This window comes from Octopus sinensis, linkage group LG2 (genome assembly GCF_006345805.1).
Source record: "Octopus sinensis linkage group LG2, ASM634580v1, whole genome shotgun sequence".
In the NCBI taxonomy this organism is placed as follows: Eukaryota; Metazoa; Mollusca; class Cephalopoda; order Octopoda; family Octopodidae; genus Octopus; species Octopus sinensis.
The window spans coordinates 9388902-9415600 of record NC_042998.1 but is presented as its reverse complement, the minus strand read 5'-3'; the positions used below and the strand labels follow the sequence as shown (position 1 = coordinate 9415600).

The 26699-nt window shown below is 36.2% G+C and overlaps 1 protein-coding gene across 2 annotated transcripts in view; it reads right to left on the bottom strand.

Moving 5' to 3' along the window:
* Positions 1-26699, bottom strand: part of LOC115231965 (ras GTPase-activating-like protein IQGAP1) — a 217587-nt gene that overhangs the window by 91586 nt on the left and 99302 nt on the right. For both annotated transcript variants that reach the window (XM_029801847.2, XM_029801852.2), the window contains exons 5-6: positions 23629-23705; positions 927-994 (exon numbers count right to left, since the gene is read on the bottom strand). In XM_029801847.2, coding sequence (XP_029657707.1) covers positions 927-994; positions 23629-23705 — 145 coding nt within the window. The remainder of the gene's footprint in view (positions 1-926; positions 995-23628; positions 23706-26699) is intronic.

The following is a 26699-nucleotide window of genomic DNA, read 5'->3' as shown; positions in this document are numbered from 1 at the left end:
GTTGCAACTCATTTCTACAGCTGAGTGAACTGGAACAACGTGAAATAAAGTGTCTTGCTCAAGAACATAACACGCAGCCCGGTCTGGGATTCGAAGTCACAATCTCACAATCGTAAGCTCAACACTCTAACCACTGAGCCATGGAGCAAAGGATTATAAAATTATAAATTGGTAATAATTAGAGCCATGTTTTTTGCCTCCACCCCATCCCATAGTAGTATTAATTATCTGGATCTACATCATGGTATCACATCACATGTTGCAGACCTTCATGAGATCCAGTATCTTGAATCCATCCATCTATCCATCTTCTCTACCTACTATTCCTGGGAGGATTCTGGAGGTCAAGTCCTTGAGCATCTCCTCCATAAGGTCCTATCAGATGCAACAGTCAGACTTTCCAGCTGGATTCCAGAGCACAACCAATTAAGACCATCTTGTTCTTGGTCTGCCACCAATTGGCTAGGCTTGAAGAATTCGTTTTGCAAGGCTTTCCTACAACATTCTAATCACATAACTGTAATAACCAGAGCTGTGACCTCTCAATGCAGAGAAGTAGTGGCTTGACCTCGGGAGAATCTGTGATCTCCAAGCTATGCAGCCTATCGAATAATAATATTACAGAAATCCTTAAGCAGAACCCCATTTCAGCCACTTGTCTTCACAAGCACATCCTTTCAGTCATTACTTACCATTCATGACCATAAATGAGGAAATTAGACTTAATTTCTTCAACCATCACTTGATACATTTAACCATCTCAATAAACTGCATTTTTGTCATTGCACTATATTCCCATAATTCACAATAATCCCATAATTCACTAATTTCAATAGATTTTACACTTATATAGTTATATTTACAATTCTTGTTTCAATGCATTTGAAATGAGTACCATATATGATATTTGTAAAAGAAATACTCACCTGTGAAATTAATTTTCCCATACAAATCTTGTATTTGAGGAGCAAGTCCAAGCTTAAATAAATATAAACTGGAAAAAAAAGAAAAGAAACATGTAAATAGGTAATGTTTACACACACACACACACACACAGAGTAAAGTGGTTAATGTTAAGAAGGACATCCAGCTATAGAAACTATGCCAAAGCAGACACTGGAGCTTGGTGCAGCCCTCTGACTTGTTAGTTTCTGTCAAACCATCTGACCCATGCCATCATGGAAATCAGATGCTAAATGCTGATATACATACACACATATACAATGCAATGCACATAAGCATACAATGTATTCATATGTATACATATAGACACTCTCCAAACATATGTAGCATATGCATGTACACATTATATACACACACATGCAATATACTCTCACAGACACACCCTGTGTGAATGTGTACACAATCTGCATACAAAGCCTGATTGTTAATATTTCAAGTTTGCCACGTGATATGCCTTTGCTCGATTTTAAAATGAAACAATTGTTCTTTTTATTAAGAGAACAGACCACAAGATTAGTTGAGTGAACCAATCTTTTAAGTGGGAGTTTGTGATTGTAATTGTGCATGCACAAGTGTGTGTACAATCACACATGTATATACTGGCATCAGAGAGATTTCAAACTCAGTTCTTAATTACTGACCAATTATCCTCACACTTTTATGCATGGCTTTGGAAACTAGGCTGATTTTATATGAATTGTGGCTACACACATAACAAGATCTACCTCCTAATGAATAAATTATTCTAAACTGCAAGTGGTACTTATTAGTTTTATTGATCTGAGGAATACTTTATTACAAGGCACAGGTGATGTAATATGATGTGAACGGAAAGAAGGTAGGAAAGAAAAACAGAAAGGAAGGATGCATGCTGGTTGTAAATTTCAAAGTTCCAGCTGTGTAGGCAAGTCAGACATTTCTTCCAGTCACCTAAATAAAGTGAAAATGTAGTAATCATGCTAAAATTTCCATCCATCCTGCCATCTTCTCTGCTCACTATTCCTGAGAGGGACTGGGGTAGCGTCCTCAGGCACTTCTTCCATAGGGTCCTATCAGAAGCAATTGTCATTAGGGTTTTCACATGGATTCCCAAGCATGCCTATCTTCACTTATGGTTATGAATGTTGGATAATGACAAAGAATAAGCTAACAAATACATAAGTGGCTGAAATGGGGTTCCTGCAAAGGATCTCTAGGGTAATGTTACTTAACAGTGTGTGTCTTGGAGATCAGGGAGTCTCACCAGGTTAAGCTACTACCCCTCTACATTGAGGTTACTGTTCCAGTACCATGGACAAAAGATTAGAATATTGCAAGAAAGGTCCACTGAACAGATTCTTCAAGCCAACTGGCAGGGGCCCTAAGGGTAAACCAAGAACAACATGATTGGATAATATCCAGAGTCTCAGTTGGTCATGCTGGAAAGTCTAATAACAGTTTCTAACAAAAGCTAAAATGTTACAAAAAGTGTTTATCAGTGTATTTTTCTGAATACTCTTCAGCACAGGACTAAATGCTACAACACCTAAAAGTTCCACATCAACCAACAGAAAACTTCCAAACAACAAATGCATTTGCAATATCTTACGAAAAGCATGAATAGGTTGGAGGAGTCTGCTGCTAAATGAGTAGCATTATTAAAAAGCGTCATCTAAAATGACTGTATAAATTGTTCTAGAATTCCAAAGTAGCTGTGTTCTACAAAAAAAAAAAAAAAAAAAAAAGGCTCCATAAAACTAAGAGATAAGAGAATTGTTTCGAAATGCTAAGATAATTTAAAAACAATCAAGCTGTTATACTGAAAAATTGTTAACTCCTCCAGCTAAGAGAAGAAAGCCCTTGAAAGAGTCTTCTGGAGGTCTGTGTATTTCACAGCGACAATGCATTTACAACTGTGTCTGAGTTCTAATTACATAATACCAGTTTCAGTCCATTCTCATTGCATGGCCCCTCCCTGGGTAAGTGCCTTCTACTAATAGCCCTGGGTTGACCAAAGCCTTGTGAGTATATTTGGTGGCTGGAAACTGAAAGGAGCCTGATGTGTATATATACATATGTATATGTACTTGTCTTGACATTGCTTGATAGTTATAAATGAGTGTCACCACCATACAAGCAGTGTCCTTCATTTCCAATCTCCCATGGAAATATGTCTAGCCAAGGGAAATATTACCTTGCTTGGAAACAGGAGAGAGTTGGTCACAGGAATGACAACTGGCTGTAAACAATCTGTCCCAAAGAATTCTACCCGACCCATGCTTGCATGGAAAAGTGGATGTTAAAACAATGATAACTGAGGATCCAATTTATAATAAGCACAATTCAAATGCTTGGCCTCACCAAACAAAATCAAATCACTATTAACAACTGGAATCAATGTAACAGCTGTCTATATGTGCACACGTGTGTGGTTTATGTGCTTAAAGCAAATTTGGGAAAATATAAATTAAGATATATTGGCATTTTAACAGAGTCTACCTTTAAATATCTTTTAAAATAGCAACTAAAAAAACATTCCAGCCTTAGCATATGGGCAATACTGGCAGTGATGAAACGAGTTAAATTTAATACATCAAGGTTCAGGTCTTTACTTATAAGTTACATATGATATTTTTGTAAACTAAAACAAATTAGCACTGAACTCTTGCCAATAGGAGTGAGAGTTCAAATATTTTAAGGCATGATGAGTTTGGCAAAATATTAAGAAAAATACTTTGGGAATTCACATTTTTAACCAACTGGGAAAATTTTCAAAATTAAAGAAATAAAGACAAACTCTTCTGGCAACAAAAGATTTCTCTTTGTATGCTAGACATGTTTCACAAATTCATGTATCAAGATTATGATAAGTGTGAAAATGGAGCCTACAGAGGCTGGAGAGATGTGGTTTTCATAAGACCTGTTGGATGTACATTATCAACTTGCAAAAACAAGTAGGGTGCAAGAGAAAGAGACTGAATGTTAAAGGCATCAACTAGCATGTGCAAGAGCAGTTGCTACACTGATGTGGGGGGGGAGGTATTGTGCTGACAGCAGAAGGCACCAAGCTAAAAGAAGACCAAAGAAAATAAAGGAAAAATTGGTGAGGCTTGATCAAGATGTTGGGCCTCAGACAAGTACACTGACCCCCAATACTTTCATCATCATCATCATTTAATGTCTGTTTTCCACGCTAGCACGGTTGGACTGTTCGACCGGGGTCTGGGAAGCCAGGGGCTGCACCAGGCTCCAGTCTGATCTGGCAGTGTTTCTACAGCTGGATGCCCTTCCTAACGCCAACCACTCTGTGAGTGTAGTGGGTGCTTTTTATGTGCCACCTGCACAGGTGCCAGGGGGGTCCGGCATCGGCCACAATCGGTTGGAGCTTTTAACGTGCCACCAGCACGGAAGCCAGCCAAGGCGGTGCTGCTGCTTATTTTATTTCACCTAGAATGATGAAAATTGGCCTTAGCAATATTTCAACTCAGAATGTAAGGACTGTAACTAAGTAACCCTAAAGTATTTTGCACAACACTAACAAACCTGCTGGCCTACTTCCCTCTACATAAAAATGTATCACACTAGCAATATTTATGCTATTACAAAATGTATACTATTTTACTGATTTCCTTTTAACCCATCCATCCATCTCTATCACACATACATTCTGTTCACTGAGTGTATCAATGGACAAGTTAATATGACAGAAGAATATTAAAAGCAGTAAAAAATGGCTTTTAAAAAAGTGATTAGTGAGCATTTTAAATGGTAAAAAAATGACTACCCTGTTATATTTCAATCTATTTCAACTTTAATTTCTTTGCCAATATGGTTAATCAAATATTTAAGCCTAGTAAAATTAGCTGATCAGTAATTTGTTTAGATTAATATTTTATGAGTATCACTCTAATTGGCTTAATGGAAATATCAACAAAATTTTTTTTTTATTATAAGTTTTTAAAAATTTTTTTATTACGATAAGTTACAATGACAATGCCATAATGGGAAAGTAAAAAAAAACTGCAGTTCATTGTGTACTGCTTATAAGAATTTGAAAGACTTCTTTTAAAGTCTTTCAAGAGAACAAAGAGATCACTCGCTTGGTTTATGATAATCATTTCTTTAAGAGATGCTCTTTGATTTATTCTATCTCACTGTTACTATGGCTGGAAAAATTTTGAAAATTTGCATATGAATTGCTAAAGTAAATATCACTAACAGAAGAATGTACTTTTAAATAAGTATTATCATGAAGAAATATGCTTAATTCAGTTATCTAAGATGAGTAGAAGAAAGAGCTTTAGAGAACATTCCATAATCTCCTTGCAAACAATGTAACCATGTCTTCATCATATCATTAATGCATCAATGGTGAGATCATCAGTCAGAGAGTGAAATTAATTTTGTTGTTATTATGTTAAACTGTCGTATGCCCAAATTTGGCCAAATGCATTTTTTTTCAATATTTATTCTTGCTTGCAATAGCTGGTTCTTTTAGCCAAACTATCGTATCTCCAGCAGCTTCAGATGCTAAGATATCAAAAATTGTCAAAGTGTAGTACAATGGTTTTGCTATGGAATGGTGAAATTAATTTTTCGTTCACTGAAAAGCACGTTTCGGACTTACAACACTTTTGCATAATAGCAATGATTTATATTTACACGGTTTTGATAAGGGTTTTGATCAACTTGAGCTATTTTTGTTTTTACATATATACATCTTAGACATACAGTGTGATAGTTTAACCTTTCCTAGAAAGTTAATATTCTTCATTCGATGTAAAATATAACATGACCAGTTTTTGGTACATTTGTCTGTTTCAAGAAGTTTTATATCTAACCTCGTGTGACTGATATCCTTATACTGTGTAAGTCACAATATTCTATCATTTTCACACTGACTGAAGATAGATACAATTCTTGGAACAGAACGTTCTATAGCAGAAAGTTTACGAAGTAAGATCAATAATATTTCCTTTATATCATATATCAGAAGTTGACGCTTTTGGTCTATTCTTTCATTCTATAGACTTCCTGCCATAGTCCAAAATCATAATTTACAGGAACATTTTCTGAGAATTTTCAGAGAAAAATATGTAAGATTAATCATGATGTAACCTGTGGATTACATACAAGTCTTGCAGCCTAGTGTACACACACACACACACACACACACACACACATAAACACAAGATTTGAATACAACTAGAAAAATAAACCAAATAAATATGCAAACAGATACCAAAAGATAAAACAATTTCTAACATTTTAGCAATAAGCATTTTATTTATAATATTATCAAACTGTATTTTGACTATTATTAGTTTACAATTTTATTTTTTCCTCTTTCGTCTATCAAACATGACATATCTATGAATAATTTTTAAATTATCATCTTGTGTCACTTTTTGAAGTCTAAAAATAATAAAAAAAAAAGTATCCAGAATAATTTATGATATGCAATCTTGTATTTTTATCAATTTGAAAACGGAAGATTATCTCAGAATAAATAAATATCATCAACATCATTTAACTTCCTATGTTCCAAGGTGGTGTGTGTTGGATGGTTTGACAGGATCTGATGAGCCCAAGGACGATGATATTATGTTCCACTGCCTACTCTGGCCTAGTTTCTATAGCTGAATGCCCTTCCAATGTGCTGGGTGCTTTTTTCATGCCACCAGTCCTGGTGAGATCACCATGCAGCTTGCAAGACTATGACCTCCAAGAGAGGCTGCTTTATGAAGGAGAAGCGAGGGAGCCAGAGCAGAACAGGCTTCTTGCTGTAGTGGGGTTACAAAGCTATTCATATTTTAGAAGAGATGTTGGGGGTGTGATCAGCAAGCAAAGATTAAGGTGGATGACATTTTTGGGAATGATCTTCGCCAACTGGCAAAGACTCAATCCACCATCTCGCCTACTACTGTAGAAGAAATGGTTGGATGTCATCTCTGAGAGATAGAACATCCTATAGGCTCCACACAGATGGCCGTGTGAAGCCTCTCAAGAATTCCTCCGGCAGGCATCACCTGCGTTAGGCTATAAAATAGCCTAGGCAGGTAATACTGCTGCAAAAGGAAGAAGTTTTGTTGGAACTTCAGTGAAGCCCGACATATCCTATCAACACACTATGACACTTGCTTCACTGTGTTTTTCCTGTCTAGAGGCAAAACCAAATTCATCCATGGGTCAATCTGGAGCCCTAAGTAGGAAACTGTCCCCTGGTTCGACACACTTCAGTAGGACTCGTTCAATCATCGGCGGTGCGCCCATATTGACCACAAAGGACATGCCCCAGCTTTTGATGGTGAACCAGCTGCACTTCAAGATGTTAACAGCCAGTCCCACCATATGGTAGAATATCATGCAGCTATCAATTAGCTTCTGCAGTCCACCATACGATCTCAGACCAGCACCAAATCATCTGCGTACACCAAACCCACCACCACTACCCCATCAAGATGCAAACCATAGTCACTGGGCAAAATATCCAGCAACGGATCAGTCGCAATGTTGAACAGGATAGGTGAGAGTGCATCCTCCTGTTGGACACCCCCGCTTTATATCTATGGGGTCACTCACTGTACCTCTGGCCGAGAATCTGGTAGTGCAACCTTCATAGAGTCCTTTCAAGTGTGTGACTAAATGCTCGTGGTAACCAAGTCTTCTCAGGCCTGTAAACACAAGTGAATGTGAAACTGTATAGAAGACCTTGGCCAGATCTACAAAGGCCACTTCCAACCACTGGATCCTTGACTGCGCCGGCTTCCCTATTGCTCTTTCTGCCAGTTGGTGCAGGAGAAGTGAATTCTCATTGCAACCATCTGCTTTAATGAATCTGCACTGGTGTTAATTCCTTTTGAATAGGCATTACTGTGATGGCTTTGTGCCATAAATACAGCTATTATACCAGCCATCAAAACAACATCTCTCCATAGAATGTGGTTGACCAAGTAAGTAACTTTTCCCGGTTGATTCTTCACTCTTGGTAAGTTTTGTTAAGATCCCAGAAAGTATCTGAGAGCCCTGAAGTTTTACAGTCTGATATACTTTAGTCACCACTATCATTACAAATATTATACTGACAGTTCCATATGAAATATATACTCTCTCTCTGTCTGTCTGTCTGTCCAATTCAAACTGCAGTTTATCAGTAGCATCGTTTTTTAAATTGTTGAAGAGTGCCAGCACTCATATTCCCATACTCTTCTCCAGTACTCTCAAGATATGTTCTTGCACAAGGTTTCCCAATTAAAACCACTTGAACTCTCATTTTTCAAGCAAATTTCTAGCTAACTACTCTTTTCATTAGACTTATCCTGCCTAGAATTCCATCTAGTTTCAAATTATAATAGTTGCCAGCTAAGTATTTTGTTTTAGATATCTAAAGGCACAGGAGTGGCTGTGTGATAAGTAGCTTGCTAACCAACCACATGGTTCTGGGTTCAGTCCCACTGCGTGGCACCTTGGGCAAGTGTCTTCTGCTATAAGCCCCGGGCCGCCAATGCCTTGTGAGTGGATTTGGTAGACGGAAACTGAAAGAAGCCTGTCGTATATATGTATATATATGTGTATGTGTGTTTGTGTGTCTGTGTTTCTCTCCCTAGCATTGCTTGACAACCGATGCTGGTGTGTTTACGTCCCCGTCACTTAGCAGTTCGGCAAAAGAGACCGATAAAATAAGTACTGGGCTTACAAAGAATAAGTCCCGGGGTCGATTTCCTCGACTAAAGGCGGTGCTCCAGCATGGCCGCAGTCAAATGACTGAAACAGGTAAAAGAGTAGTCTTATTTCCTTGAAATACAATGCTTTTCCATTTTCATTGTTACCTGTTTGCACCAACCTCCAAATCCAATTTGGCTATGAAGTTGTATTTTATGATTTATTATACCTTTATAATTTCTGTTCACATTTCAAACAGTATGTACCAAGACTACTCATCATTTGTTATCTATCCAAAACTGTCTCTCTTACATGTTTGAGAGAGAGAGAGAGAGAGAGAGATGAACAAGGAGAAATAGAGAAAGACAGGTACACATATCTTACATACGTTTAGCCAACAGACCTCAACATCTGACTACCAATGCACAGTACATCTCAAGTCTCTGATATTGTTACAACATTGTTACATCACCAGCTGTAATCTTTATTGTTCCCGAAGCCAGCATTCACATCAATCACTTTACAGGATATATAAATTATGCAGAAGCATGATGCATGTACTTACATGTGCATATCTGCATGTAAGCTGAGTATCAAAACAAATTTACAGACAACTACTAAAATGATTTATTTTTCATTTCCATCATTAAGAACATCTGCTCGTTACTGACAATTATTAGAAAGCTGATAAGATAAAAAAAAAAAAGAATCTCATTTGCTTCTCGTCATCATGCTGTTGAAAGCATTAGTAAGCAAATGCAAAACCTTATCTTCTAGTATTAATTCATATTTTTCAATGAAAAGCAATTTACATTACATTTTAAAGTTTCTAACTCTTTTTCCATTTCATTTTGCATGGCATGTTTTAAATTTTTTGCTTTTATTTCTATCTTTAAAAACTTCCATTAAAGAAAATTATCTTAATGACAATTTTGGTGATAATGCTGCTACTGCTGCTGCTAAAGTATCTGGAATCTACAGCTAATGATCTGTGTGCCACTCAAGGATTAGAATTAAAATACTGTTCGTTTATAGAAGGTATCAAGCATGTTTTATCACAGGTATAGAAAACAATAGCTAGAGTGCATGAAAATAAGTGTCTTTTTAGTTTCTTTTTGACAGCGTAAGTTATTAGAATATCTCAAAGTCTTAGCAGATCTTAAGTATAGAAAAAGAAAAAAGAAAATGAATTTAATTGCTCAAAATAACTAACTGGATGAGAAGCTTAATTACATTAAAAGATAAATTGTATCAACAATGTTCATATATTTTCTCACTAGCCTCCATTTTCTTCCAATAACGAATAAGACAGTTACAAGAAATAAACGGTTCTTGATAATTATTGGCTGAATTGGTTTTGAAGCTGCTCAAAAAATATGGCAACACCCTTGCAACTATGTTCAAGCACTATGTGTGTGTGTGTGTGTGTGTGTGTTAATTAGTAGGTGCCCATCTGTTTTTACCACTCTTAGATTAATAATTAGGGACAATTGGATGAAAATAGAACATTTAACTTGATTTGTTGCAGATTAGAAGTTAGAGGGAAAATGCAGAGCATTTCAAGGAAATATGGTCTCAGGAAATAGGCTTGGTGTAAGATTGGGAGAGGTGAAACAATAAGGTAGCATAAAAAACAAGCCAAGTACATCTACCGAGATGGTATCTTCAGAAATTCAGGGGTTGTTAGACTAGTGACAAAGATACAACTTTAATCAATGAATTGTATGTTACTCTTTTACTCTTTTACTTGTTTCAGTCATTTGACTGCGGCCATGCTGGAGCACCGGCTTTAATCGAGCAACTCGACCCCGGAATTTATTCTTTTGTAAGCCCAGTACTTATTCTATCAGTCTCTTTTGCTGAACCGCAAAATAATGGGGACATAAACACACCAGCATTGGTTGTCAAGTAATGCTAGGGGGACAAACACAGACACGCACATGCATATATATATATATATATATATATATATATATATATAGATAGACGACAGGCTTCTTTCAGTTTCCGTCTACCAAATCCACTCACAAGGCATTGGTCGGCACGAGGCTATAGTAGAAGACACTTGCGCAAGGTGCCACGCAGTGGGACTGAACCCGGAACCATGTGGTTTGTAAGCAAGCTACTTACCACACAGCCACTCCTTAATGAAAAAGGTAGGTAACAATTTTCAAGGAAGCAATCTAGAAGGAATGTAAACCCAATCCAAGCTGTAGGAGCAGTAATCAATCACCAAGCTTGTATGTACCTTGTAAAAAGGTAAATATCAAGTATTTCTGGGTCTAAAAAGATATAGCCTATACCTATGCAATTGGGAGCTTCTTAAGAGTGGGGAGTGTGAAGACAATGTCAGAAATGCTGGTATGTACTACAGAAAACAAACACAGTACAACAAACACTTATTCAAGCAAATGCCTTGTTTTTATACATAGTATATCTTTGTGAATAGAAACCAAATCAAAGCAAACAAAAAAAAAAGCGGATTAGCTGGATTAGCTTCAATTCTTATTTCTTTATTGCCCACAAGGGGCTAAACATAGAGGGAACAAACAAGAACAGACAAAGAGATTAAGTCGATTACATCGACCCCAGTGCGTAACTGGTACTTAATTTAACGACCCCGAAAGGATGAAAGGCAAAGTCGACCTCGGCAGAATTTGAACTCAGAACGTAGCTGCAGACGAAATACCTATTTCTTTACTACCCACAAGGGGCTAAACACAGAGAGGACAAACAAGAACAGACAAAGAGATTAAGTCGATCCATCGTAACTCACGTAACTGGTACTTAATTTAACGACCCGAAGGATGAAAGGCAAAGCCGACCTCGGCAGAATTTGAACTCAGAACGTAGCTGCAGACGAAATACCTATTTCTTTACTACCCACAAGGGCTAACACAGAGAGGACAAACAGACAGACAAAGAATTAAGTCGATTACATCGATACATTCAATTAAAGGCACCCCAGCGGAACGAACTCAAACTGCTAGACGAATACCTATTTACTACCCACAAGGGGCTAAACACAGAGAGGACAAACAAGAACAGACAAAGAGATTAAGTCAATTACATCGACCCCAGTGCGTAACTGGTACTTAATTTAACGACCCCGAAAGGATGAAAGGCAAAGTCGACCTCGGCGGAATTTGAACTCAGAACGTAGCAGCAGACGAAATACCGCTAAGCATTTCACCCGGCGTGCTAGCGTTTCTGCCACCTCGCCACCCTTGATTAGCTTCAATTCTGTGTTGGGATTCCATCAGTGACTGAAACCCACTTTAACTGTTCACAGTAGCTCTTTAAAATCTGCAAATACTTGACTGAATTAAGCAGATCAAGCTGCATATTATAAGACATTCCTGGAAGTTAATTTGATTGTTAAATCACTGGTGCACTAAAAAATGTTTTTGTTCCACTACTATTATGTACTAAAGAACATACCTATAGATTTTAGCCAATACTGTATGCAAGAGACACGATATACTCTGCAGTGCGTAATAACAGTAAAATGGAACACTTGACACATTAATAATTTATTAATGTAGAAAAATATTAATGCTTCCTTGAAGTGTTGTCACTCTTCAACAGGAGTTCACCATTAAATAGTCTATGCAGAATGCTTCATGGCATTCTTCAATGGAAAATGTTAAGCAAGTGGTTAGAGACACTATGTGAATGGTGCATACATGTTGAATGATAATCATGTAGGGGAAAATTCATCAGCATAGAAATAGATATGGTATGTAATGAGAGGAATGGTTACTGATATGAAAGAAGAAAAGGGGTCAGGCATATAATTGAATCTCGAGAGAATCTGACTCCTTCACAACAACAGCGATTTGGAAGAAGTAACTGAAATGATGAAGCCAATAATTTGGTAATTTTGCCAGGTGATAGTCATGAACCAAAATAATTTCAACAAGATTGTACTGATCGAGGAATGATTCAAGGAATATTTACTTACAAGTTCATTAAAAATGATAATCCCTAACCACTTGAAAGTAGAGAGGGGGGGAGCAGAGAGTGAAAGAAAGAGACACACACACTGAAAGACAAAAAAAGGTGAGAGACAAATTGTGTGTGTGTGCGAGAGAGCGAGAGAGCAAGAGAGAGAGATAGATAGAGTGAGAGAGCGAGCAAAAGAGCAAGAGATAGAGAGAGCGAGAGACCAAGAGATAGAGAGAGCGAGAGAGCAAGAGAGAAAGCGAGAGCAAGAGAGAGAGCGCACGAGAAAGAGGGAGAGAGCGAGAGAAAGAGAGGGTGAGAGAATGAGTCAACCCAGCAATGATGAAAATAACTGCATTGAAATTGATTTGGTTCTGTTAGTTTTGAGGGGATCATACTGTTTATTACAATTAACAAAACCATGTAAAGAGAAAAAAACAAAAGGAATATATTTGCATATGCGTGTAGGCAAGCCTTTGTATGAACGTGCACGCATTGCACTTGTAAGAACAAGTGGAGTGTAAAGACGTGTAGACTGTTTTGGCTTTAGCTGCAAGGATACTGCTAATAGAATTGGGTTGAAAGATTGTGGGAAAGACAATTTGGCAAAATTGGTAAAAACTGTTTTGGCCAAAAGCCAAAAGGCTTAACTGAAATTAGGAAACTGAGAACCTATAAGCTATGATTATAAAAAGATAACTTTCACACCATTCATAGCTCTGGTGCAAGAGTTTATTCAGTTCTATTAAAAAAAACCCAATAAAAACAAACACAACACATACTTCGGTTTGATAAAAACATGAATTATGGCTATTTCTACATTCTGTACTAACGCATTGTCTTTTACATGTGAAAAACACAAAAGAGACAATAAAACTTTTGTTTACTGAGATTGCTTTCCAGTTTTTAAAAATTAATTTTTGAACTGTTTATTTCAAAAATAAGTGTCAAGATAGAGTTTAGTAAACTTCAGTTCAAATGAAATAAATATTGCAGTTCTATATTTAAGAGATGAGGAATTACGTACATTATTTACATTTGATGGATATTTGTCCTCATCTTGTTTGTTGTTAACACAACGTTTCAGCTGATATACCCTCCAGCCTTCATCAGGTGTCTTGTAGAAATTTTGAACCTGGGTTCTCATTCCTAAGGTATTTTTCAATGTTATTATTATTATTATTGTTAGTGTTCAGGTCACTGCTTGGAATTGAACTCGGAATCTTGGGGTTAGTAGCTTGCACTCTTAACCACTATGCCATATGCCCGTGGGCATATGAGAACCCAGGTTTGAAGTTTCCCCAAGACACCTGAAGAAGGCTGGAGGGTATATCAGCTGAAATGGTGTGTTAACAACAAACAAGATGAGGACAAATATCCGTCGAATGTAAATAAATATTGGTTTCAAATTTTGGCATATGGCCAGTAATTTTGGGAGAAGGGTTAAGTCAATTACATTGACCCTAGTGCTTGACTTATCAACGCTGGGAGGATAAAAGTTAAGATCAACCTTGGTGAAATTTGAACTCAATGTAAAGTGACAAAATACCGTTAAACGTTTTGCTGGGTGTGCTAATGATTCTGCCAGCTTGCCCACTCAACAAATATTAACATGCAAAATATAAGGGGAAAAGTGTTTAAATGAGTAAGGTTCCTAAAAATTGAGTATTTTCTCTTCTAAAGAAATAGAATGGTACTGAAAATAACTTGAAATGATACAGCTAACCCAATATGTCCATAGTCTAACTGAATATCTCAACATTGTCTTTACACATATTTTGAATATGTACATATATACTCTTTTACTCTTACTTGTTTCAGTCATGTGACTGCAGCCATGCTGGAGCACCACCTTTAGTCGAGCAAATCGACCCCAGCACTTATTCTTTGTAAGCCCAGTACTTATTCTATCGGTCTCTTTTGCCGAACCGCTAAGTGACAGGGACATAAATACACCAGCATCGGTTGTCAAGCAATGCTAGGGGGACAAACACAGACACACAAACATACACACACACACACACACACATATATATATATATATATATATATACGACGAGCTCCTTTCAGTTTCTGTCTACCAAATCCACTCACAAGGCTTTGGTCGGCCTGAGGCTATAGTAGAAGACACTTGCCCAAGATGCCACGCAGTGGGACTGAACCCGGAACCATGTAGTTGATAAGCAAGCTACTTACCACACAGTCACTCAAATTTTTTCACAAGGCCAGCAATTTCAGGGGAGGGGGACAAGTTGATTACATTGACCCCACAGATTAACTGGTCCTTATTTTATCGAACCCAGAAGGATAAAAGGCAAAGTCAACCTCAGCACAATTTGAACTCAGAATGTAAAAGATGGACGAAATCCCACTAAGCATTTTGCCCAGCATGCTGACTACTGTACCAGCTTGTTGCCTTGAATATATACATAATATATTAGTTCAATTAAAATTTTGTTGCCTGGAAGAATTTTCAAATAACGACAATATCAAAATAACTTTATGGTGACACAGAATATAAATGATGTTGGTACTTTGTTGAGTGTCATATAGCTTATACATCCTGTCCACATATATAACGCTTCTATTTTCTTTTCTTTGCACATTAATTATAAGCAGTTTACAGATGTGGCAGAAAAGCTGTAAGATCTAATGTAAAAGTCTACAAACTAATTCAAGATTTCTTAGAAAGTTTTAATTTTGAAAACTGCTTATCATGTAAACACTAAATTTTAACTTGTCATTAAGCTAGAAGAAAACATCTGTCAGAATATGTATTCATTGTGACCTATATTTGCATTGTTACATTTATATAAATATTGCATTTAGTCATATTTTTCTCTATACCTTTGAAATGTCTATATTGTCAGAACTGAAGGAAATTAATTTGAATACACACATACACAAAGATGTGTGTGTGTGTATATGAGAGAGAGAGTGTGTCAAGTAATGCAGTCCTAAATGGAATAAGGTTCTTTTAAATTTTCTTATAATTACTGAAATGCTGCAGATAAACTGGGAGCAGTGTGCTAGTGTTGCTGCAGAAATAATAGTAGGAAGTATATTAGTGAGCTAGGGAGGAAAGCTGGGTTACGAACAGGTCAATAGAAATGTAGTTGACAGATGTTTGGTTAAGAGAGTAGAGGAAGAAAACTACTTGAATGATGAAACGCTTCTATAGCACAGCGACTTCTATATTGGCAAACTAAGTATGATTCCAGAGTACAGTAAGGTTGTTAGATGTTATGGTAAGGATACGTATTAGATTTACAAAGTACAATCTATGAGAAATAAAAAAAAAAAAATTCAGCTTCCTTTTGAAGTTCAAAATGGTTGGACATTTTCTAATAACAGGCAGCAGTATTTTCTATTGATAAGACTGTAGTGTTATATACATTGTCTACCATGACTATCACTGAGTACAGTTTGAAGTAATTACTGAAAGTAGATTAGAAATGAGTCAAGGAAAATAGTAAAGTGAGAAGGAGCTAAGGAACTAATGCTCTTATAAATTAGATTTTCAATTACACTCTCATTGGCAAAAAATGTAGTTTAACTAATGTTGAATGACATATTTTAGCAAAAATATAAATATTTTTATGAATTTATGTTGCAAGATTCCTGATGTGAAACTGTTTCCTGAAACAGATATTGTATTTCAGGATGGTCACTTTTCCTGTCGCTTTTTTCTTTTTTGGCCAACACACAAACACACACACTATACACATTCGGTCTTCACTTGTTTATTACTGTTCTTATTCTAACTCATGTCAATTGGCAGAGATCTTTTGTCACACATCTGTGACCTCTTCAGTGAAGACCGTTTCTATCCTCACGTGTGCTCCTGCTTCACTTAGTCCATCAGAGAATGGACTAAGCAGAGTAGAGCAGAAGCACACACGAGGATGGACGGAAAGTGTCACTGAAGAATTCACAGATGTGTGACAAAAGACTTCCGGACAATAGACATGAGTTAGAATAAGAACAGTAATGAACTGGTGAAAAACGAATACATAGGTGCAGGAGTGGTTGTGTGGTAAGTAGCTTGCTAACCAACCACATGGTTCCGGGTTCAGTCCCACTGTGTGGCATCTTGGGCAAGTGTCTTCTGCTATAGCCCAGGGCCGACCAAAGCCTTGTGAGTGGATTTGGTAGACGGAAACTGAAAGAAGCCCGTCATATGTATGTATGTATGTATATATATATATATGTGTGTGTGTGTGTGTTTGTGTGTCTGTCCCCCTGGCATTGCTTGACAACCGATGCTGGTGTGTTTACGTCCCCGTCACTTAGTGGTTCGGCAAAAGAGACCGATAGAATAAGTACTGGGCTTACAAAGAATAAGTCCTGGGGTCGATTTGCTCGATTAAAGGCGGTGCTCCAGCATGGCCGCAGTCAAATGACCGAAACAAGTAAAAGAGAAAGAGAGATAGTGCGTGTGTTTATTTGGTGGGGGGCAAAAAATGACCATCCCAAAATACAACAATAAATCTTACTGTTTCAAAATTTTTCCATATCCTTAAAGACTGGAGCTTTATTATAAAAGTCAGTGTTTTTAACCTGTAAAGCCTAGTCTGATGAAAGAGTATGAAATTTTTTTGATATCTGGTTATGTTATTTGGAAGTTATATTTAATATAACACCAAGATTATTTTATTTTCAGAGGTATTTCTCTCAAAGATGCAGGCAGAGCTGTTTGATTAAGCAGTTTGCAACCACATGGCTCCAGATTTGTCCCACTGCATGACATCATCATCACCATCGTTTAACGTCCGTTCTCCATGCTAGCATGGGTTGGACGGTTCGACCGGGGATCTGGGAAGCCAGAAGGCTGCACCAGCCTCCAGTCTGATCTGGCAGTGTTTCTACAGCTGGATGCCCTTCCTAATGCCAACCACTCTGTGAGTGTAGTGGGTGCTTTTTTACGGGCCACCTGCCATGATCGGATTGGTGCATTTTATGTGCCACCTGCACAGGTGTCAGGCGAGGCTGGCAACGGCCACGATTGGATTGGTGCATTTTACGTGCCACCGACACTTAAGCAATTATCTTCTGCCATGGGTTAAGCTTGATCAATGCCTTGTTAAGTAGCATTTGGTGAAGGCCCATCACACACGTGTGGGTGTGTATTATTTAGTCGTGTAAATTGGTAAAAAGATATAAACTTTGGCAAGAAAACTGCTAAAGCCAGTACTTTCAAACAAAATAACCTATTGCATCTGTTTCACCCAATTTGTATGGAGGCTTGCTTGTCACATTTGCCATCCTAAAGGTAGTGAATCAACCAGAGATTGGCTGTTGGAAAAATATATCCAACAAGGCTATTGTTCACAAAATGTGATAAAAAATTAATAACAAATAACACAAATGGTTTCAAAGAGACAACTGATTTATGATTTTTATGGTGTTTAGTTGAGATAACTATTATTCATTGATTTGCTGATTTTGTTCATGATGGTTGGTAAATATATTCTAAGTGTGTTTAATTAGAGAGAGATGCGAAAAGACTTAAAGCATTAATGGTCGTCTGCATTACCATAGGAAGTTGTAAGATGATAAATATGTTAAAAACAAAAGCTATTTAGAGTAGAGTAGAAAGTTTAATAAGTCACATTATTTAGATTAAAAAAGAAAATTATCAATTGAAGCTGCATTTTGGCTTCTTCAACAAAATTTATTATAACTTAGTCAGCATCCAGGAATTAGTAAATCCTACTCGGCTGTTGACACTTCTGAGATTAATGTTCCATTTGAACTTCAGTAAGTCAAAATATTTAGGAAAACATAGGCAATAATTGGGGGGAAAGTATTTTGTGTAGGGTTTCAGAGCAAGACAACAGTGATGATGGAAAGATTCCTAGTTCGATTCCAAGCAGTGACCTGAATAACAATAACATCAAAAAATACCTCAGGAATGAGAACCCAGGTTCGAAATTTCACCAAGACACCTGATGAAGGCTGGAGGGTATATCAGCCAAAACGTGTTAACAACAAACAAGATGAGGACAAATATCCATCAAATGTAAATCATGTTGATATCAAATGTTTGCCACAAACTCAATGAGCAGCATACTTCAGGGTTTTCTATTAAAGTTCTCCATCTGGGTTAGTTGCCTTTGCAATGTTGAGTTCAACCCACCCTGGTAGGCTAAATGTGCACCTGGGTACCAAACCAGAAATGTTTATATCCTTGTACATGCACACACACAATCACGTAATTGGATAGATGCTAACACTTGTGATTTCATCAGCCCTTTGCTGGGTCTTGTTTTCACCCATAAACCATCCAAAATCCACCCTACTCACCAAGTACGCTCGGTGGTGCTGACTATGCAACAAGTTGTACTGCGTTGCATGTTACTAATAGCACTTGAGAACATCATATATGTTTACACAGACATATATCTACATGCACACATGCACCCACATGTACATATGCATTCATGTAGATGCATATATGCAGGTACATCTGAGCAGATATAAGCTCATATACATGAAAATACACACACAAACTCCCCCACCCACACATACATAGGCAACCCCCCCACATACATGCAAACTCCTACACACACATATACACAAAGAGACATGCACACAAACTCCCACACACTGACAAACGCACACACAAACTCCCACTCAGACACATGCACACACAAACTGATATAGACACGCGCACACACAAACTCCCACATAGACGCACACACACACAAACTCCCACACAGACATGTGCACACACAAACTGACAGACACAAACACACAAACTCCCACATAGACGCACACACACACACAAACTCCCACACAGATCAATATAGACACATGTTTCAGCCAAAAGGCTAGATACCTTTTTGTTTAGAGCTGTAGTGTCAATGAACTCATTTGGCAGATTTATTTGCAAGTGTCCCAACGGAGATGTGAAAACAATCTTGTATTACTTATTCAGTATTTCACTTATCCTTTAGAGATCTGCATTCAGTGAGTCATTTTCTTTGAACTGTGATCCTATCTTGTATTGTACTGAAGCAGACTTTTGCAAATCTAATAGAAGATTTGTCTTTAAATTTTTTACAGCCCTGGCCCCTCTTATTTTCATGGAAGTGTTTGAGTTTATTTTAAACAGTGCTTGTTTGAGATACAGTTCCTCACCATCCTTTAGTGGCCTTTTAGACAATTTGAGATCTTTGTCATCTCATTAGAATTTTCCTATGTCTGGGAATTATGCTTTTCTGTTGGTTTGACATTCTCTGGAGCAAACTTACTGCATACATACTGCATAAAGGCATATATACACATAAACATATACACTTACATGTTTACACGCACATGCATATATACACACACATACATTTATTCTCAGACACAAACATTTAACATGAATACACACACACACACATGCATATATAAAAGTAAGCATTAGTGTGTCGTGAGCTTGTGAATTTCCACATGTCTGTACATTGTTACCGTATGAGCAAAAGCAGGGTTTAAGTTTCAAAAATATTTCCCCGTAGTTTAGTGATTTTGTTGCATGTGAAAACAAATGGAATACAAATACTTTACTGGTATAAAACGAGATGGTGACAGGGAGGGCAATTGGCTATAAAATTGGCTTTTATCCAACCCAATGCAGCATGGAAGAAGTGGATGTAAAAATGCTGACTTATGAAGTTGAGAAGAATTTTGTTCAAAGAATGAATTTTAACAACATATCAAAAGCACAAAAAGAAAAAAAATAAAGCATTTAGAATTAATTGTGAAATGGTTCATTTAGCTTCTTCTGGTTTAGTAGACACATAACAGCAAACAGGATGAAGAGAGACCGTCTACTGTCAATACCATAACAAAATGTTTATGTGAAATCATCAGTCAAAACAAAATCATTCCAATTAAATTAGGTTGTTCTAAATTTCGAATTTTTGGAAAGAGATACATTTATGACTAATTAATAAAACCTTGAAATATAAAGCCTACAATTGCTAAATATTCAGTGAATTTTATTTGAAGCTAATGATTCACTCTGCTGCTACTCAGAGTTTCTTGCTGCATGCAGAATGAGAGAGAGAGAGAGAGAGAGAGAGAATGCAAACACTTAAAACTTACAAGCCTCCCCCCACCCCAACAACCTCACCCATTTTAACAAATATTGAGCAGATAATATTTAACAAATTTACAAATATTAAATGCTTTACAGTTTGGATGAGAGAAATATCTCGAGCATAATCAGCAAATATCAACTTTTCCTCATATAAGGAGAAAAAAAAATAACCAAACCAACACACACACACACACACAAAGACAAAATCAAAAATTAAATTTTTTTTTATTGTTAGTAATTTTAAAGGCTGCACAAATGGTAGAATGCTGAACTAAAAATACAGTATTTAGTTTTTCTCCTCCTACTTTCTGAGCTGCAGAATTTCACTTTACCTTTCCAACTCTCTTGGGTTTGATAAAATATGTACCAAGCATATATCAAAGTTGATTTTTATCAACTATAAAATACTCTCACAAGAAATGTATGGTCTGTTTGAAGTCATTATGAAAACAAATCTAAAAAGAAGTATTGATCTTGATATATAAATAGCATTTTGCTTTGAACACAACACAAGGCTCAAGATAATAGAGATCAATATATTGCAGAAATTAATTTGAATGGCTGTGAAAATTGACAAATACCATTATTCTAATTAAATCAAATTTGGTAGTAACAAAATTTCCAATAGTAATTTACCTACTTTTTTGTATTATGAAAATAGTATGCAAAGTTGCAGTAGAATTTAAACTGTTTACTTCATTATGCCAGTCTGGAACCAATTTGGCGTTGTAGTCACAATCTTTAAAAACTGATAAATATAATGAACCAAAAAAGCCTTCGTTTGTGCTAATGGGGAGGAATGATTGACTTGTTAGAAATAGCAGCTGAATCTCCCTCAATCATATACTATTATCTTGAATAAGGGAAAGCCATTAGATATTGTAGTCCTAAACATACTTCTAAGGAAAAAAAAATGAAAAGGTCATGGCTAGAACACCTTTGATTGGTTACATTTGACAACAATTGGTACTCTTTACTCTCTTTTACTTGTTTCAGTCATTTGATTGCGGCCATGCTGGAGCACCGCCTTTAATCGAGCAACTCGACCCCTGGACTTATTCTTTTGTAAACCCAGTACTTATTCTATCGGTCTCTTTTGCCAAACCGCTAAGTAACGGGGACATAAACACACCAGCATCGGTTGTCAAGCAATGCTAGGGGGACAAACACACTCACACAAACACAGACACGCATATATATATATATATATATACATATATATATATATATATATATATATATATACATATATATGACGGGCTTCTTTCAGTTTCCGTCTACCAAATCCACTCACAAGGCTTTGGTCGGCCTGAGGCTATAGTAGAAGACACTTGCCCAAGGTGCCACGCAGTGGGACTGAACCCGGAACCATGTGGTTGGTAAACAAGCTACTTACCACACAGCCACTCCTGCGCCTATGTAAACTCCAGAACACAGCATAGATTTTATAAAATTTGACAATTCATTAAATGAAGCAAAAACAGGATAATTCCATTCTATTTTGTAAAGCGTACACAATTAAATATTTACTACTGTTTGTATTTCAGGATGGTCATTTTTTACTTTTTGCTAAATAAACATACACTATATACTCATCCTTCACTTCAGCTTCATTATTCTACCTATTTTAGTATTCTTTGTCTGAACTCTTTCATCACACCTCCTGTGACCTCTTCCACAACTCTCCATGGTGTGTATCCTTATCTGTGTGTGTGTGTGTGTCTATGTGTTTAGTATGTGTGTTGTGTGTGTGTAAATGGGTTTGCTTACTATATAGTTTGTACCCATGTTTTATTTAGTCTTATTTGTTTATTTACTTTCTTTTGTCATTCCTCAAGTATGTGTGTGTGTGTGTGTGTGTGTGTGTGTGTATGGGTTTATGTATTACACTGTATCTGCCTTTTTTCTTCTCTCATTCTGTCTTTAATCATGTTGTGTAGTATGGTGGAAGGGTGAATAAAGCTGAAGCAACAAACAAGTATACAGTGTATTTGGTTATTTAGTAAATAACAACCCCCTCCTCCAAGAAAAAATTAACCATCCCGAAATATATGTTTCAACACACAATTCACACCAGGAGTCTTCCAAAACAAATACATAAATGTAAATATTTACTTTTTTAACCCCCAAAAAATTTAATTGCTTGGTTCCTAATTTTATAAAATAGTACACAACCAGTTATTCCTCCAAATCACCAAAGAACAGTTATCATCAATGGCAAAAAATTAAAAACAAACATTAATTTCAGATGCTTAGAAAACCAATATTAAATATCAATTTATAATGGTATGAAATTAAAAAGTTAAAAAACTACACCTGCCATACAAATAATAAACTACTCTACAAAAGATTTTTTTTTTAAGAGGAGAATGTAAATATATATTTTTCCTACTAAGATTATTAGAGCAACATTATCAAAAATAAATAATTATATATCTACCCATCGTGTAATAGTTATATTTGAACCTCTTATCTATCAGTTCTAATAAAACCACTAATTTTAAAATTCATAAAGAAAATTCTATTTAACTTTCATATAACACTAAAGACAGTCGCTACTTGGAGTTTATATGCAGTTGCTCAACTGGCTGGAAATAGCAACTGAATCATTGAATTTACCAAGATTATGTGATCCAATGTGTACTGCAGCAAAACGAGAGGACAAGATGGTCATGACTAACCCGAGACTAAACATCATCATAGATGTGAGCCATACTTTGTAACTGTACATTTGAAATATTTCCTTAATTCAGGATTAACAAATTTGAAAGCAATTCAGATTTTTACTTTTGTGCAAGAGGCTGGCAAAAAGGTCTTCTAAGAGATACTATACAAAACAACTAGATTCACACAAAAACAAGGTTATCTTTTGCATTAGTTTGCATTCATCCAGAGTAAAATAAAATTGAAATATTGCTATTTTTTTTATTGCTTTAAAATTCCTCCCCAGCACAATTGAAGTTAAAACTCTAGTTCAGAATTTGACTTACCTGAGAGCATGTACACAATATATGGCTCGTGGTACATTTTTCTTATCATAGATGTCAGTGGTTTCAGGATAAAATATCTGGAATTGAGAGAAAAAGTGTTATAGAATATTTTAACAAAAAATACTATCTTATCAAAATATTCAAATTATTCTGCTGAGTGTAACATTTGTTTTTCTAGTCTATGTATCAAAGCACAAAGTTTTCCACATATTTTACATATATTATCTTCATTTTGAATATCAACTTTTTTTTAGATAGGTAGTATTCTGCATAACTTGTAAAATCACATCCTATTTTACATAAAGAAAAAGGTAAAGAAGAACGCGTAATCAAAACTGAAGTAAGTAGAAAGACAGAACAGTGGTGGGTGAAAGAAAGGAGAGAGCATGATGAATGAAAGGGAAATATAGAAGGATGTGATGACACTGTCAAAAAAATGGAATGGGACTAAGGTAATAATGGTCTTGAATTGTCTGCTAACATGTGATAGTCAATGAAAGAACCAGTCACAACTGAGTTATCAAAAGGTTCAATTATATGCAATAGTTGTCAAAAACTCTGAGATGCAAATTTATTTTTAGAGTATCATCCTTTTATGAAAGGGTCACACAAAGACAAATTCAAGAACGCTGGCATATATGGCATTCACTAATACAAAGTAGCACGAAAGAGCCGCTTATAACATTAGACATTATCATTTATAGTAATCCCTCGACCATTGCAGGTGTTACATTCTAAAACCCTTGTGAGAAGTGAAAATCCAAAGTAGAAACAGTACTGTATATTTTTTTATTATTTTTATAATTTGTATCCTCTGAGTGAAAAGTCTGGCTGCATACACGTTAGCATATGTCAGGTGCATACAATTGACAACACACTTAATAAAGATTTATTCAGTGAGTTCTATTCAACACATGTTTACACGTGGAATTAGCAGAATCCTTATTAACTTTAGATGACTCGCCGATAAAGTTGAACTGGAAAACCCTACAACGAGGCATGAATTGCACGAATCCGTCTTGCAGTCTTGGGATGAGCTATCTGAGCAGAAAATTCATGGATGTATTCAACATCAAACTCGTGTTTGGCGTCAAATAGTTGACTGTCGTGGTGGTAACAGATTTGTGTAATAAATTTTGTGTTTATTTTTGTTTCATAATATATATTTTTTCAGATGCATATAAATGAAAAAAACAACACCATTGGAGAATGGATGTAACCTTAAATAATAAACCACGATAGGTGAATCGCGATATGGTGAGGGATTACTGCACATAACTTTTTCCCCCCTAGATAGCCATGACCCTTGATAAAAACTAAACTACAGTTTACCTCTAATAGTATCAACAAAAAGTCATTTTAAATGCTATTATCTTAAAATTGTGGAGTTTACAATAAAAATTATACAAGCAATTTTGGATTAAAATCTACTTTATAGTAAAATTAAGAATATATGTGTATGCATGCACATGTCTATGTCATTCTGACCTGTTTATTAGACAGCACCCTCCCACATATCAGTGCCCACTAAACACTACAAAGCTTGAACTACTTTTGGCCTATTTCTCACTCCAAACCCAATATGACCAGCCATTCTGGTCTCTCCCACAACTAAAAACAATGTCTAATAATTGCCTAATCAAGCCAACCCGTATAACATCCTAACACACAACAAGCCCCATACTTCACAAATCATCTTGTAGTTCAAGTATGCTTACTCATCTCTCTCTCTCTTCTCAGTAACAGTTTCCATAGAGCCAAATCTACTGGCTTTATGGGGACTTCAATGAAACCAATTATTTTTCTATTGCATCAATAAAATCTTTGAATGTCATGAGAATCTCCTTGTACAACGACCCAAATCTTATCTATAATGCAGCCTAACTGTTTGACTCTTTCTGTGCTTGAATGGGATGTTTGCTCTTCCCCATGCCACACCCATAGTAATGACACTGTTCTCTAATTTCTGCAAACATATCATCCTTTTACCAGTTTTGCACTGCTTTTGAACAGAAAGCTCAAAAACATCTTCCAGTGGAGACATGGCAGGTTATAGCTTCAAGATCACTTGGACATAATCACTGTGAATACCAAGAAACCAGTCATGCACAACATTCTCCTTATGTAGCAACACCATTAAAAACTCTTGAAATCGCTGTAAATGTTAGATCTCATTATCTGATAACCTTTCATAACTCCATATATATATATATATATATATAAAACATTGCTAAAACAACAACCAGGTCACTAGGTCTCCTCTTGAAGTTCAGGAAATATTTCAGCACTAATTAGTTGCTCACTCACTAACAAAGCTGAAATATAACTATATTAGAGTGTTGCCAACACATCTGGGATATTGCTTGTACTAATGGAGCATTATTAACAAGCCTAGGATAGTGGTTGTGCTTTATACACACACACACATACATACACAAATATTGAAGTGGTGTTAACATAGTGATTACACTATACAGATAACATTCTACACAACATAAAAAAAACCCCAAAAAACAAAAAAACTTTAGCTGATTGGCAAATGTTCACAAATTCACTTCAATCTGAGTTGTCCATCTCTTTTACCATTACTACAAAAACCTCTGCCCCTGAGAGCTATTAAAAAAGTTTTATTATCATTTAATGTTATTGTAGTTTGTATTTTCTTATCTGGACTGTGTAATTAAAAAATCCACTTTGGACTAGCATAAAGGTTCAGTTCCTCCCCTGTGTGGATGTTGTCAACTGGCATCGACTATAGCCATGGATTGACCAATACAGTAATCCCTTGACTATCATGGGCATTATGTCCCAAAACCCCCTGCGATAGGTGAAAATCTGAAGTAGAAACAGCACTGTACAGTTTATATTTTTTTTTATTATTCTTATAATTTGTATATATTTATTTTATTATAAATGCAATACAACACTACGGAGGAATTGACGTAAGCTTAAATAATAAACTGTGATAGGTGACCTGTGATACAGTGATGGATTACTGTACCTTGTAAGTGAATTCAATAGGTGGAAGCTAGAAGAAGCCAACCACATTGGTGTGTGTGCATGAAAATGAG